The 16,082-nt window shown below is 43.7% G+C and overlaps 1 protein-coding gene across 2 annotated transcripts in view; it reads right to left on the reverse strand.

The window, feature by feature from the left end:
• Nucleotides 1–1,017: 1,017 nt before the first annotated feature.
• dnaaf6 (dynein axonemal assembly factor 6) overlaps nucleotides 1,018–16,082 on the reverse strand; it is a 28,454-nt gene continuing 13,389 nt past the window's right edge. The window contains exons 4-7 of one of the 2 annotated variants that reach the window (XM_055643419.1): nucleotides 8,457–8,562; nucleotides 7,139–7,235; nucleotides 5,947–6,032; nucleotides 1,018–1,237 (exon numbers count right to left, since the gene is read on the reverse strand). In XM_055643419.1, the coding sequence (XP_055499394.1) occupies nucleotides 1,108–1,237; nucleotides 5,947–6,032; nucleotides 7,139–7,235; nucleotides 8,457–8,562 (419 nt within the window). In that variant the 3' untranslated portion in view covers nucleotides 1,018–1,107. Of the gene's footprint in view, nucleotides 1,238–5,946; nucleotides 6,033–7,138; nucleotides 7,236–8,456; nucleotides 8,566–16,082 lie in introns of both variants that reach the window. The other variant, XM_055643418.1, reaches the window with a different exon arrangement.

Below are 16,082 nucleotides of genomic sequence, written 5' to 3' on the forward strand. Positions count from 1 at the left end.
CCACCATCTGCTGGAGGACGGCAGTGGTGAAACAGGAACGATGAACAGGTCCGTCTGACCTTCATTTTAATGCCAGCCTGGTTTAATTGTTATCTTGGGCTTGTTGGCTTCATTCATCACTTTAGATTTTATACCCATACAGTAGTTTAACTTTATTGAAAATACAGGACAAAGTACAATATTATCAAAATAGTATTCTATGATGTATCAACAACGAAAGAATAACTGAAATCAGATTGAGCCACAAGGGAACCTCAGAAATATTTAATTCCCACTTTTCCTCAGTTTACACCAGAAAGATTAATAGGAAAAATATATTAAAATAACAGATCTAAACCATTTCAGATGCAAGAAATAAACAGTACAAATTCTGCAGGTTTGTTTCCACAGCGAGTTTCAGAAACTATAGAGGAGCAAGCACTAAATGGATAGGTATTGGGGTAGAATATTAATGACCTGAGTTGAACGGCTGCCAGTGCACATGGGGAACTTTGAGGTATTTATCCAGTAGTAAGGAAGAACACAATATGTCAACAGCATATTACCCTGGCACAAGGCGGGAATAAAGAGGGCAACCTGGAGTGTGTTCTATCAACTACACATCACCAAAGAATGGCCAGATGAGAGATGTCCATGGTGCGTCAGTGATCTGTGCTCAATTTCCTGTCTTGTATCAGCTTATCTGCCAGGCACAGTCAGAGTTACAGAAAGGGCTTTATGGTTTAACATGCACCAAATATTATAAAGAAGATGAGATTACAATTATTGTGGATCATCTTCCTCACTTCCATTTTCAGAACAAATCAAAGAATGACAACAATAATGCTCAGAATATTATAGTTTAGTGCCTCCATCTGTGCTGCTGCTGTCAAGAGCTGTGGGAGTGAGATTATTCAGATGTGGCCTGGAGGCAAGTTTAGCTTTGTTGCATAGAATCATGGTGGTACTTTGTGAAATCCCACTTTTCTGGATGATTGGGCTATATATGTACATAAATTTGCCTGTGCTAAGAACACATTATAAATACAGGACAATAGTCCAGCGTAATGTTTGTTCCTGCTTGAATTTATCTTGCCTCTGACCAAATCTCCCATTCCTTCTGTCTGCTCAAGCAAAATTAATGAAGTCAAAGTCTCTCTTCATTGTCAGGGTGACTTGCAGCGTGTGAGAGTCAGCGTGGAACTCAGCCTTTCCATTCTTGCTGTCCACAGGATGGGGCAGGTGTAAACCCAGCTTGCTGGAAAACAGAAGAAAACAAAGATAACAAGGATTAATGAGACCTCAATTAGATCAAACTCACCATCCACATATTAGTTTAATGCTACTTGGTTTCAGAAAGCTGCCATCTATGAAGTGATGGAAACAGATTGGTAAAGTTGGCTTTAGTAGGTTTCAGTTTTAAAGCTTTAAAGTGTTTGTCCATCTGTTGTTGACCTTGCTTTGGCTGTAGTAGGAGCAGTTCTTCCCACCATATCCTTAACGCATGGTCCAATTCCCACTCCCAACACACAGCTGTGACACGGACGTGATGATCATTGATGAACTGTGCATTGCAAAGATGTAGAAAAGGATACTGTACATGGATCCTTATTGAGGTTCTTCCTGAACAGCTGTGCAACAGAGGACTCTGAACTACAGACTGTCCCAGGAACACACCCAAGGCAGGCATCAACTTGGTGAGAGAGCCTAAAACCTGTTAGTCTTCCAGTATGAGATGTCTGTGTAGGAATGCTGCCAGACAGAAGGAGGATGCACTGAGTGGTGCACCCAAGGCACAGACTGAGGAGTTGGTGCAGGGGGAAAGGATTCAGATGTTTGTACCAATGCTATCACTTGTTCTGGGGCAGAGGTTCTCTTGCAGTGAGGGTATGGAGCTACACTGGGATTCTCCAGTACAAGAGGGACCTGATCTCAAGGGGAACCAATATCCTGGCCAGCGGGGATTGCTAGTCCTACATTGGAGGGTTTAAGCTAGAATGGTTCTAATGCAGGAGTGAGGTAGGTGAGAGGCTGGAAGCCAATGACAGCAAGTTCAGTAGACAGGATAGACATGAGTGCAGTGGGGAGAGAGGAAGGAGTGTTTATTGTGAGGCCTGATGGGGAAGGTGGATGAACTGGGGGAATGGATTGGTACGCATGACTGAGACGTTAAAGCCATTATGGAAACCTGCTGAAGGAGGGACAGGATTGGCAGCTGAATGTTCCAGGATACATAAAAACATAGAAAATAGGTGCAGGAGTAGGCCATTCGGCCCATCGAGCCTGCACCGCCATTCAATATGATCATGGCTGATCATCCAACTCAGTATCCAGTACATGCCTTCTCTCCATACCCCCTGATCCCTTTAGCCACAAGGGCCACATCTAACTCCCTCTTAAATATAGCCAATGAACTGGCCTCAACTACCTTCTGTGGCAGAGAGTTCCACAGATTCACCACTCTCTGTGTGAAAAATGATTTTCTCATCTCGGTCCTAAAAGATTTCCCCTTTATCCTTAAACTGTGACCCTTGTTCTGGACTTCCCCAACATCGGGAACAATCTTCCTGCATCTAGCCTGTCCAACCCCTTAAGAATTTTGTAAGTTTCTATAAGATCCCCCCTCAATCTTCTAAATTCTAACGAGTACAAGCCGAGTCTATCCAGTCTTTCTTCATATGAAAGTCCTGCCATCCCAGAAATCAGTCTGGTGAACCTTCACTGTACTCCCTCTATGGCAAGAATGTCTTTCCTCAGATTTGGAGACCAAAACTGTACGCAATACTCCAGGTGTGGTCTCACCAAGACCATGTACAACTGCAGTAGAACCTCCCTGCTCCTACAGTATACTCAAATCTTTTTGCTATGAATGCTAACATACCATTCGCTTTCTTCACTGCCTGCTGCACACCTGCATGCCTACTTTCAATGACTGGTGTACCATGACACCCAGGTCTCGTTGCATCTCCCCTTTTCCTAATCGGCCACCATTTAGATAATAGTCTACTTTCCAGCACTGAGCCTTGCGGTACCCCACTAGTCACTGCCTGCCATTGTGAAAAGGACCCATTTACTCCTACACTTTGCTTCCTGTTTGCTAGCCAGTTCTCTATCCACATCAATACTGAACCCCCAATACCATGATACAGTTGCTACCCATGTCATAGTAAGAGGTGGTGGGGAAATATGAAGGTAGGCGAGCCAATAATATAAAATAGGATACCAAATGTTTTTACAGATATATAAAGAGTAAAAGAGAGGCAAGAGTGGACATTGGACCACAGAAACATAACACTGGAGAAGTAGTAATGGGGGACAAAATCAAATCATTACTTTGGTAGGAACTTGCCTAACTCGATTGTAGTCGGCTGTTTGAAGCCAAAGCAATGTTTGGAAAGTGGGATACTTTGAATAGTGGATAGTGAGAGTTCAAGGTATGCATAGTTCCGTTAGTATGAAAGACAAAACAGGTGGCTACCCCTCGAGGTCGAGGATGATGGTCTATGTTCTGTTGATTTTATGGACTCTCAAGTGACGTACGAGTCCTATCCTGGCTTTGAAAGTTCTTCGACATTCAGGACAGGTAATTCCAGATGGCAGATCGGGCTTTGGGTGTTGCTGCCTCTCTTTCAGTTTTCTTCTCTTTTCTTCTAATTCTGCACATCCCTTGGCTTCGAAGATCGCTGTTCTTTCTTGAATGATGGTTCGCCAGAGTTTCCTGTCCTTGGCATTGGTTTCCCAATTGTCCATGTCGATCTCACATTTCTTCATTCTGGCTTTTAAGGTGAACTTTTTTTTGTATTGTAGTATTGTGGAACTTGAATCTCTTCTTTTGTCTGTCTTTTTCTGTTTGCATTCTTTAAGCTGGGAGTAGAAGGTTTGTTTTGATAGATGCTCATCTTCCATCTGAACAACATGACCGACCCGTCTTAGTTGGTTCTTGATGACGAAGGCTTCGATGCTAAATGTTTTTATTTCATTCAGCATGCTGATGTCTTCCCAGCTGATATTTAAGCTGCTTCGAAGACATCGTTGATGGAACTTTTCAAGTGTTTTCAGATGGTGTTGGTATGTTGTCCAGGTTACTGATGGATACAGGAGCGTTGAAATCACCACTGCCTTGTACACTAACATTTTGGTGTCGGTTCGGATGTCACGATTATGAAAGACGCTGGATTGAAGACACACTTAAGATGATGTTGGATCTCGTCATCTATGTCGACATTGGAGGAGACGTGACTTCCAAGATACGGAAAGTGATCCACATTTTCCAGGGTTATTTCACCGTTAAATTGATGGTCCTTTCAGATTTGTCTCCGTTGGTGACGATTGGTGGATAACCTGAGTTTTCTTGGAGTTGAAGGTAAGTCCAAGTTTTGTGTATGCATTGTTGAAGGCAGTCAGGATCTGTTGCAGATGATTTTCTGAGAGAGCTGCAACACAGTTGTCGTCTATGTATTGGAACTTGATGAGGGAGCTCATAGATGTCTTAGTTTTGGACTTGAGACGGGCAAGATTGAAAAGTCTGCCATCTGTTCCATAGATTGTTTTGTTTCCTGAGGTTAGGTTGTCCTGGATGATGTGGATGGTTGTCACAATGAAGATAGTGAACAGTGTTGGGACAATCGTGCATCCCTGTTTCACTCCTGATCTGACTTGAAATGGCTCACAGTTGCTGTTCCTGGCCATGACTGTGGCAAGCATGTCATCGTGGAGGAGTCTCAGGATTCAAATGTACTTTTCAGGACATCCATAGGTGGATAGGATGTCCCATTAGAGTTCCCTTGATACCAAGTCGAAGGCCTTAGTGAGGTCAATGAATGCCATGTACAAAGGTTGAAGTTGTTCACAACATTTTTCTTGTAGTTGACGCATTGTGAAGATCATGTTGGCTGTTCCACGTGATGGTCTAAACCCGACTTGTGTCTCTGGAAAGATCTTCTCGGCTAAAGGCTTGAGTCGGTTGTTCATGATGCGGGCGAGGACTTTGCCTGCTGTTGCTAATAGGGAAATCCCATGATACTTTCTGCAGTCAGATCGATCGCCTTTCCTTATGTCAACGGTAACGATTGCTGAGTCTCGGCACATCTTCATTTATCCAGATCTTGATGAGAAGTTGATGCAGATGGTGATGGAGCAGGTTGTAGACCTCGGCTGGAATTCCATCAAGTCCAGCTACCTTGTTGTTTTTCAAGGTGGGTGTAAGGAAGCTTGGATGATGAGAGAAATTATAGCACTGGTCAGGAGGCATGGGACAGGTAGATGGAGCTAGGATCACTTGTATCCCTGGAGGAGTTTTGGGAACTGAGAAGTATGACAGTAAGGCAAAGAAAGAGGGGCAGTCGGTAGTACTGGCAGATAATATTAAGGAGAATCCAGAGAGATTTTATGTACATTAAGGAAAACGGATAACTAGAGAGAAAATAGGGTCCCTCAGTATAACTAGAGCAGTCATCTCTGTGTGGAGCAATGGGAGATTGAGGGCTTCAATGAGTATTTCTCCTTTGTTTTTACCATAGAGAAAGACATGAAGACTAGAAGAATTGGGACAGTTGATGGAGATGTCTTGTGGACAGTCTATATTACGGTCGAGGAGGTGCTGGACATCTCGCCACATATGAAGGTAGATAAATCACTGACCGGACACTAAGTACAGTACAGGTATAGGCTGTTTGACCCACCATATCTTGAGCTGAACACAATGCCATGCTAAACTAATCTCCTCAGCGTGATCTATATTCTGCCAATACCCTCATTAACCCCATGTCCACCCGATCTCACCCCTTTCATCCCTTTCCCACCCTGCAGCTGAACAGTATTCCCACTATTGCTAACGATCTTACCACAAAAGCAGCCTGACCTGCTGAGTATTTCCAGCATTTTCTGTTTTAATTTTAGAGCAGCATTGAGCTTGGGTGTCTCTCTCCCTGCCCGAGATACCTGGATACTCGACCTGCGGACACTTACTAGACAGATGAGCGAAGGCCCAGAAATCGCTCTTTGACGTCCAGAGTCAGGTCTGCTGACTTGCAGCCGGGCAGATTGATTCTTATCTAAAAAACAGGTTGAAATATATCACCCGCAAGTAATCAACAGAATATTGAAACAATCCAACAGTCAACCATGTCTTGTCACGGATGGGTAAAGGAGTTGTTTGTATGTTTGTTTATATATAGTTTGTTTGTCTAGTTCTTTGATGTTCTAGGCACAGAGGTATTCCTTGTGTAAACCTGTCCCTCCTGCCACAACACCCATTGAAAACTCAGCTTGGGTCTATGTGGACTAGCCGTCGTTTTAGAGATACGACAAGGAAACAGGTCCTTCAGCCCACTGGAGCTACGGGGACATGCAAACTCCATGCAGACAGCATTCCACCCAAGGTCAGGATTGATCCCCTGGGTTTCTGAAGCTGTGGCACTGAGCTGCTAATAAAATCCACTGACTCAGACACATCTTACACGGATGAGTATTTGGCTCACAAATCACAGCAAGAAAATTCTCATCCAAAGATGTTCCAGAGGAGAGAAGATTCTCAGGATTGTGCGTGCTCATCTGCATTAAAGGGCCCAATGAAGAGTTGTGTTACATTGTGCTGGAAACTGGACGATTGAAGAGCTAAACCCTTTCTTTAGGACAAAATCAACCATATAGTCACATTTTTGAACTTGAATTGTACAAGAATGTGATAATCCGTCTTCAACACTGCCCCTGAATGTACGTTGGCTGTTTCAGTCACACTTGCAGTGAGGTTTCAGAGCTCCTACAGGTGTATCAAATGGTCCCAAGCTGTGAGTGGAGGAAATTAAAGAATTACAATATTTTATTCTCCATGGTGGAGGAGTCCAAAACAGAGAACACAGGTTTAAGGTGAAAGGGAGCAATCTTAAAGTGGATCTGAGGGGGGGGGGGGGGGGGGGGGGGTTTCAAGCAGAGAGTGGTCGATACCTAGCTTTCAGAGGAGCTGTGGATTCAGTTACAATCATCATGTTTAAGAGACATTTAGACAGAAATTTTAATAGACAAAGCATAGAAGGATATGGGCCTAACGAAGGCATTAAGGACGGCCACAACGTTGGCAAGGACGTGGTGCATCGGAGGCTCTGTGTCTCTGCAGTACAACTCTCTGAATGCCCCAATCGTACAGATTATAGTCACTCACCACCATATCTTCACAACAGGCTGTCGATCCATCCTTTCTGCTCATGCCTAGAAACACATCCTCTGTGCCAACTCTCTGTTTGAACAGAACTTCATACCTAGAGGCAACAGAACCAGTGGCTCACACAAACATCGATGACATGGCTAGGAAGGCTGATGGAATACTGGCCTTCATTAGTGGGTGCTGAATACAGAAGGAGGGAGGTTATGCTCCAGGTTTATTCAAGCCTGGGAAGATCTCAGCTGGAGTATTGTGTGTCATCTTGGCCATCCAGGTTGTACTGGGGAGGGGAGGGAGTAGAGAACATTCCTCAGGATGTTGCCGGGGGTGCAGTTATGAGGAGAGATGAGGGGTAGCATTTATTTCACGAGGGCTTGTGTACAAAAACAGGGATGTAATGCCGAGGCTCCATAACGCACTGGTAAGGCCGCATTTGGAATATTGTCAGCAATTTTGGGCACCATATTTGAGGAAGGATGTGCTGGCTCTGGAGAGGGTCCAGAGCAGGTTTACAAGAATGATCCCAGGAATGAGTGGGTTAACATATGATGAGCGTTTGACGGCACTGGGCCTGTACTCACTGGAGTTAGAATTAGAAGAATGAGGATGGACCTAATTGAAACATACAGATTAGTGAAAGGCTTGAATAGGGTGGATGTGAAGATGTTTCTACTAGTGGGAGAGTCTAGGACTAGAGGACACAGCCTAAGAATTAAAGAACGTTCTTTTAGGAAGGCGATGAGGTGGAATTTCTTTAGTCAGAGGGCGGTGAATCTGTGGAATTCTTTACCACAGAAGACTGTGGAGGCCGTCAGAGAAGGCGAGGATGGGGTTAGGAGGGAGATCAGCTATGATTGAATGGCGGAGTAGACTTGATGGGCTGAATGACCTAATTCTACTCCTAACACATGACCTTATGAGGTAGATTTGTTCTCCCTGGAGTATAGAACATAGAAGAGTACGGCACAGGAACAGGACCTTCGGCCCACAACCCCAGTGCTGATCATCATGCCAGAGGAGGCTAATTGGGGATATGATTGAGATGTATTAAGAGGGTATTAAAGAGGCCATTCAGCCCATTGAACACTTCTATCTCCTCGATAATGTTTCCTACACTTTATTCTCCTTCCAGATTCCTGAAGGGAGAGTGAGGAAATATGAAAAAACGGTTTGCTCCATTAAACTGATCCATTTCAAATAGTGAATGCAAACAATAGCAGAAAGTTACAGGAATATTAGCACTAATATTAACAGAACATTGATTGCGATGTATTGTATGTCCTCCATATCACAAGGTCTAAAGGTCTTTGTCACTCACTCAGGCTGTTGTCTTGTATCCCAAATGTCTTCATACTCTGACCCCTCAGGCACATCATCCTCAACCCAGATTGTTTTAACATCTGTGGGCTCAACAATGCTGCAATCTGCTGAACACAAATGGTGCAGAAATGTAGAACTTTATTTTTCTCATCACATTTTAAATGTGTTCTGAGGAAACTGAGATTACAAGTTCATCAGACTCCATGTAATCACCTGGATGCTCCCATTATCCTGGTGATGTTTACTGCACTACACCTTACAGTAATGCGTTTGGAGAATGGAGGACCGATGCTCCAGGAACAGAAGTTGGCCACTCGGCCCCTCAATCCTGCCCCACCATTCAATGTGATCATGGCTAATCCATGCTGCTTACAACTGGGCTTCTCTGCTAGTTCCCCACAACCCTCAATTCCTTGATCTATCAGCACCTTAAATATTTCAAATGACCCTTGGAGAGGGGAGAGAGAGGGGAGAGAGGGGAGAGAGAGGGGAGAGAGAGGGGGGAAAGAGAGAGAGGGGAGAGAGAGGGCCCAGCAGAGAATTCCAGGGCAGGCTCTCAGTTTTAAATGACTTGCCCCTTGTCCTATAACTGTGTCACTATGTCTGCTAAGGTAGATGTGAAATGTGACCATTAGTAAAACAGTTAGTGTGTCTCCTACTAACAAAAACGTCTCAGTGATTCTGCAGTGATATTTTTACATTCACTTTTCAGGGTCTGTGAATCATTTATCGCCCATATTAAATACTGTCCAACTGACCACTTGTTCGGCCATTTCAGAATCCATTTAGAAGTCAGTCACAAAGGTACATTTCATGTGATTAACAAGAGCTGGAAAGAGATTAGTAAACAAGAAGAGTGGTTTATGATTATCCAATAGTTTTACTGCCAGTCATAACTCAAATTATTCATAAGTGAATTTAAATTCCATGGTTAACACAGTGAACCGTGTTTCTGTTTCGCTGATCAGGTGAATGAATGAGCCTGGCTTGGCCAATGGACAACAGGTAATAAGTCCTACATAACCACGTGTACACATTTGTTCATAACTTGTACATTGTAATATCTAATGTGTACATTTGAGAAATATTTACAGGTGACAGCCAACTCTATTTGATATTGAACATAAGAAATAGTTGGGATAGTTTGTCAGGGCAACATAAGAGCAGTGGTCTCTGTGATGTCACAGTAACTGCTCTGATGTCACACCAAGTTCCTCATTAATGTCCGAGATTTTAGTTCATTTTTGCAAAGAACATTTCTGAACCTGTTTATCAGTATCGTAGATTGATACCACTCCTTGGAAGGTAAAAACCTCCTTAAAATAATGGATGAATGCAATTCAGTGGGCAAATGTAATAGAGAACTGCCTCAGTGTCATACTCGGGCATTGGGAGGTGGTTAATAGTTTGGGGTGAATGTCCAAGGTATCTGTCACAGAGTGGGTTCGTGCGAGGGTGAATGAGAAAGTAGCAATCAGATCGTCAGTGACCAATTGCAGCAGCATTGGACTGGGATTATGTTTCAATCCCAGTACCATGGAAATACATTTATAGTTTGGATAGGGTTTAGAGGCGGGCTAAGAGAATGACTACTAAACTCTGAAGACCCACTGAGTCCAAAGTTCATTATTTTGTTAGCATTTCCAGAAATCACTGAGATAGAAATGTCCTGCTCTTAACTGGTACGGTACAGAGAACTAATGCTTGTTTATTCAAATGTCTTTGGAACATCTTGCTTCTCAAGCATCTTTGTTTTGTCATTTGCAAGTAGATTATATTTTGTTCCCAATGAATGCTTGGTAAGGGTTTATTAGTAAACCAAAGCAAGCATTTGTGATGCTGACTCTGTGATCTATTGACATGGACACGGAATGCATAGATCAGTACAGCACCACAATAGGCCCTTCGGCCCACAGTCGATTCCTCTGACTGTCTATCCTACCCATGCCTCTCATATACTTGAATCAGGGTTGTACAGTGACATCACAGCTTCAGTTGTCAAAAGACAGCACATCCTAAAGTGTTGGTAAGACAACTAGACATTCTAAATGGCCTGTAATGTCTAGTGGTAGAGTCTGAGGGGGGTGATGAGAATGTACCCCAAAGGCCCTGTCCACATGCTGTATCTATGTAGCTGTCCACATGCTGTATGTAACTGTCCACATGCTGTATCTATGTAGCTGTCCACATGTTGTATCTCTCTGTAACTGTCCACATGTTGTATGTAACTGTCCGCATGCTGTATCTATGTAGCTGTCCACATGTTGTATGTAACTGTCCACATGCTGTATCTATGTAGCTGTCCACATGTTGTATCTCTCTGTAACTGTCCACATGTTGTATGTAACTGTCCACATGCTGTATCTATGTAGCTGTCCACATGTTGTATGTAACTGTCCACATGCTGTATCTATGTAGCTGTCCACATGTTGTATGTAACTGTCCACATGCTGTATCTATGTAGCTGTCCACATGTTGTATCTCTCTGTAACTGTCCACATGTTGTATGTAACTGTCCACATGCTGTATCTATGTAGCTGTCCACATGTTGTATGTAACTGTCCACATGCTGTATCTATGTAACTGTCCACATGTTGTATGTAACTGTCCACATGCTGTATTCACACTGATGGGACTGAAGGCTGATAAATCCTCAGGGCCCAATGGTCTGCATCCCAGCGTACTTAAGGAGGTGGCTCTAGAAATTGTGGACGCATTGGTGATCATTTTCCAATGTTCTATAGATTCAGGATCAGTTCCTGTGGATTGAATAGTAACTAATGTTATCCCACTTTTTAAGAAAGGTGGGAGAGAGAAAACAGGGAATTATAGACCAGTTAGCCTGACACCAGTGTTTAAGAGGGAACTGCAGATGCTGGAGAATCGAAGGTTACACAAAAAAGCTGGAGAAACTCAGCGGGTGCAGCAGCATCTATGGAGCGTCTGAAGAAGGGTTTCGGCCCGAAACGTTGCCTATTTCCTTTGCTCCATAGATGCTGCTGCACCCGCTGAGTTTCTCCAGCTTTTTTGTGTAGCCTGACATCAGTGGTGGGGAAGATGCTGGCGTCAATTATAAAAGATGAAATAATGGCACATTTGGATAGCAGTAACAGGATCGGTCCGAGTCAGCATGGATTTACGAAAGGGAAATCATGCTTGACTAATTTTCTGGAATTTTCTGAGGAATCAACTAGGAAAATGGACAAGGGAGAGCCAGTGGATGTAGTGTACCTGGACTTTCAGAAAGCCTTGATGAGGTCCCACATAGGAGATTAGTGGGCAAAATTAGAGCACATGGTATTGGGGGTAGAGTATTGACAAGGATAGAGAAGTGGTTGGCAGACAGGAAACAAAGAGTCGGGATTAACGGGTCCCTTTCAGAATGGCAGGCAGTGACTAGTGGGGTACCACAAGGCTCGGTGCTGGGACCGCAGCTATTTACAATATATATTAATGATTTAGATGAAGGGATTACAAGTAACATAGAAACATAGAAACATAGAAAATAGGTGCAGGAGTAGGCCATTCGGCCCTTCGAGCCTGCACAGCCATTCAATATGATCATGGCTGATCACCCAACTCAGTATCCTGTTCCTGCCTTCTCTCCATACCCCCTGATCCCTTTAGCCACAAGGGCCACATCTAACTCCCTCTTAAATATAGCCAATGAACTGGCCTCAACTACCTTCTGCGGCAGAGAATTCCAGAGATTCACCACTCTCTGTGTGAAAAAGGTTTTCCTCATCTCGGTCCTAAAAGATTTCCCCCTTATCCTTAAACCGTGACCCCTTGTTCTGGACTTCCCGAACAATTGGGAACAATCTTCCTGCATCTAGCCTGTCCAACCCCTTAAGAATTTTGTAAGTTTCTATAAGATCCCCCCTCAATCTTCTAAATTCTAGCGAGTACAAACCGAGTCTATCCAGTCTTTCTTCATATGAAAGTCCTGACATCCCAGGAATCAGTCTGGTGAACCTTCTCTGTACTCCCTCTATGGCAAGAATGTCTTTCCTCAGATTAGGAGACCAAAACTTGTTGTACGTGCCCCCTTGGGCAAGAGTGACCATAATATGGTTGAGTTCTTCATTAGGATGGAGAGTGACATTGTTAATTCAGAAACAATGGTTCTGAACTTAAAGAAAGGTAACTTTGAGGGTATGAGACGTGAATTGGCCAAGATTGACTGGCAATTAATTCTAAAAGGGTTGACGGTGAATATGCAATGGAAGACATTTAAAGACTGCATGGATGAACTACAAAAATTGTTCATCCCAGTTTGGCAAAAGAATAAATCAGGGAAGGTAGTACATCCATGGATAACAAGGGAAATCAGGGATAGTAACAAAGCGAAGGATGATGCGTACAAATTAGCCAGAAAAAGCAGCATACCAGAGGACTGGGAGAAATTCAAAGTCCAGCAGAGGAGGACAAAGGGCTTAATTAGGAAAGGAAAAATAGATTATGAAAGAAAACTGGCAAGGAACATAAAAACTGATTGCAAAAGTTTTTATAGATATGTGAAAAGAAAGAAATTAGTTAAAACAAATGTAGGTCCCTTGCAGTCAGAAACGGGTGAGTTGATCATGGGGAACAAGGATATGGCGGACCAATTGAATAACTACTTTGGTTCCGTCTTCACTAAGGAAGACATAAATAATTTGCCGGAAATAGCAGGGGACCGCGCGTCAAAGGAGTTGGAGGAATTGAGTGAAATCCAGGTTAGCCGGGAAGTGGTGTTGGGTAAATTGAATGGATTAAAGGCCGATAAATCCCCAGGGCCAGATAGGCTGCATCCCAGAGTACTTAAGGAAGTAGCTCCAGAAATAGTGGATGCATTAGTAATAATCTTTCAAAACTCTTTAGATTCTGGAGTAGTTCCTGAAGATTGGCGGGTAGCAAACATAACCCCACTTTTTAAGAAGGGAGGGAGAGAGAAAATGGGGAATTACAGACCAGTTAGTCTAACATCGGTAGTGGGAAAACTGCTAGAGTCAGTTATTAAAGATGGGATAGCAGCACATTTGGAAAGTGGTGAAATCATTGGACAAAATCAGCATGGATTTACGAAAGGTAAATCATGTCTGACGAATCTTATAGAATTTTTCGAGGATGTAACTAGTAGCGTGGATAGGGGAGAACCAGTGGATGTGGTGTATCTGGACTTCCAGAAGGCTTTCGACAAGGTCCCACATAAGAGATTAGTATACAAACTTAAAGCACAAGGCATTGGGGGTTCAGTATTGATGTGGATAGAGAACTGGCTGGCAAACAGGAAGCAAAGAGTAGGAGTAAACGGGTCCTTTTCACAATGGCAGGCAGTGACTAGTGGGGTACCGCAAGGCTCAGTGCTGGGACCCCAGCTATTTACAATATATATTAATGATCTGGATGAGGGAATTGAAGGCAATATCTCCAAGTTTGCGGATGACACTAAGCTGGGGGGCAGTGTCCGATTCAGATTCAGATTCAGATTCAGATTCAATTTAATTGTCATTGTCAGTGTACAGTACAGAGACAACGAAATGCATTTAGCATCTCCCTTGAAGAGTGACATAGCAAACGATTTGAATTAAAAAAATAATAAGTAAGTGTCTAAATGGTGGGGGGGGGGGATTGGCAGTGGCATTGTGCAGTGTTAGGCTGTGAGGGGAAGGGAGACTGCAAGGTGACTTGGATAGGCTGGGTGAGTGGGCAAATGTTTGGCAGATGCAGTATAATGTGGATAAATGTGAGGTTATCCATTTTGGTGGCAAAAACGGGAAAGCAGACTATTATCTAAATGGTGGCCGATTGGGAAAGGGGGAGATGCAGCGAGACCTGGGTGTCATGGTACACCAGTCATTGAAGGTAGGCATGCAAGTGCAGCAGGCAGTAAAGAAAGCGAATGGTATGTTAGCTTTCATTGCAAAAGGATTTGAGTATAGGAGCAGGGAGGTTCTACTGCAGTTGTACAGGGTCTTGGTGAGACCACACCTGGAGTATTGCGTACAGTTTTGGTCTCCAAATCTGAGGAAGGACATTATTGCCATAGAGGGAGTGCAGAGAGGGTTCACCAGACTGATTCCTGGGATGTCAGGACTGTCTTCTTATGAAGAAAGACTGGATAGACTTGGTTTATACTCTCTAGAATTTAGAAGATTGAGAGGGGATCTTATAGAAACTTACAAAATTCTTAAGGGGTTGGACAGGCTAGATGCAGGAAGATTGTTCCCGATGTTAGGGAAGTCCAGGACAAGGGGTCACAGCTTAAGGATAAGGGGGAAATCCTTTAAAACCAAGATGAGAAGAACTTTTTTCACACAGAGAGTGGTGAATCTCTGGAACTCTCTGCCACAGAGGGTAGTTGAGGCCAGCTCATTGGCTATATTTAAGAGGGAGTTAGATGTGGCCCTTGTGGCTAAGGGGATCAGGGGGTATGGAGAGAAGGCAGGTACGGGATACTGAGTTGGATGATCAGCCATGATCATATTGAATGGCGGTGCAGGCTCGAAGGGCCGAATGGCCTACTCCTGCACCTAATTTCTATGTTTCTATGTAACTGTACGCAATACTCCAGGTGTGGCCTCACCAAGACCCTGTACAACTGCAGTAGAACCTTCCTGCTCCTATACTCAAATAATTTTGCTATGAATGCTAACATACCATTCGTAAAAAATGCTAACATAACATTAGCAAATTTGCAGATGAGTTAAAGCTGGGTGGCAGTGTGAACTGTGAGGAGGATGCTATGAGAATGCAGGGTGACTTGGGCAGGTTGGGTGAGTGGCCAGATGCGTGGCAGATGCAGTTTAATGTGGATAAATGTGAGGTTATCCAATTTTGGTAGCAAAAACAGGAAAGAAAATTATTATCTAAATGGTGTCAGGTTGGGAAAAGGGGAAGTACAACGGGATCTGGGGGTCCTTGTACATCAGTCCATAAAGGTAAGCATGCAGGTACAGCAGGCAGTGAAGAAAGCGAATGACATGTTGGCCTTCATAACAAGAGGAGTTGAGTATAGAAAGAGGTCCCTCTGCAGTTGGACCGAGCCCTAGTGGGTCCACACCTGGATTATTGTGTGCAGTTTTGGTCTCCAGATTTGAGGAAGGACATTCTTGCTGTCAAGGGAGTGCAGTGTATGTTCACAAGGTTAATTCCCGGGATGGCGGGACTGTCATATGCTGAGTAAATGGAGCGGATGGGCTTGTATACTCTGGGATTTAGAAGGATGAGAAGGGATCTTATTGAAACATATAAGGTTATTGAGGGTTTGGACACTCCAGAGGTAGGAAACATGCTCCTGATGTTGGGGGAGTCCAGAACCAGGGGCCATTTAAGAATAAGGAGTAAGCCATTTAGAACGGAGATGAGGAAACACTTTTTCACACAGAGACTTGTGAGTCTGTGGAATTCTCTGGCCTCAGAGGGTGGTGGAGGCAGGTTCTCTGGATACTTTCAAGAGAGAGCTAGATGGGGCTCTTGAAGATTGGGGATATGGGAAGAAGACAGGAATGGCTTACTGATTGGGGATGATCAGCCATGATCACATTAAATGGAGGTGCTGGCTTGAAGGGCCAAATGGCTTACTCCTGCACCTGTTGTCTATTGTCTATTGTACAACTGTAAGAGAACGTCCCAACTTCTA

The sequence above is a fragment of the Leucoraja erinacea genome, chromosome 12 (assembly GCF_028641065.1).
Source record: "Leucoraja erinacea ecotype New England chromosome 12, Leri_hhj_1, whole genome shotgun sequence".
NCBI lineage: Eukaryota > Metazoa > Chordata > Chondrichthyes > Rajiformes > Rajidae > Leucoraja > Leucoraja erinaceus.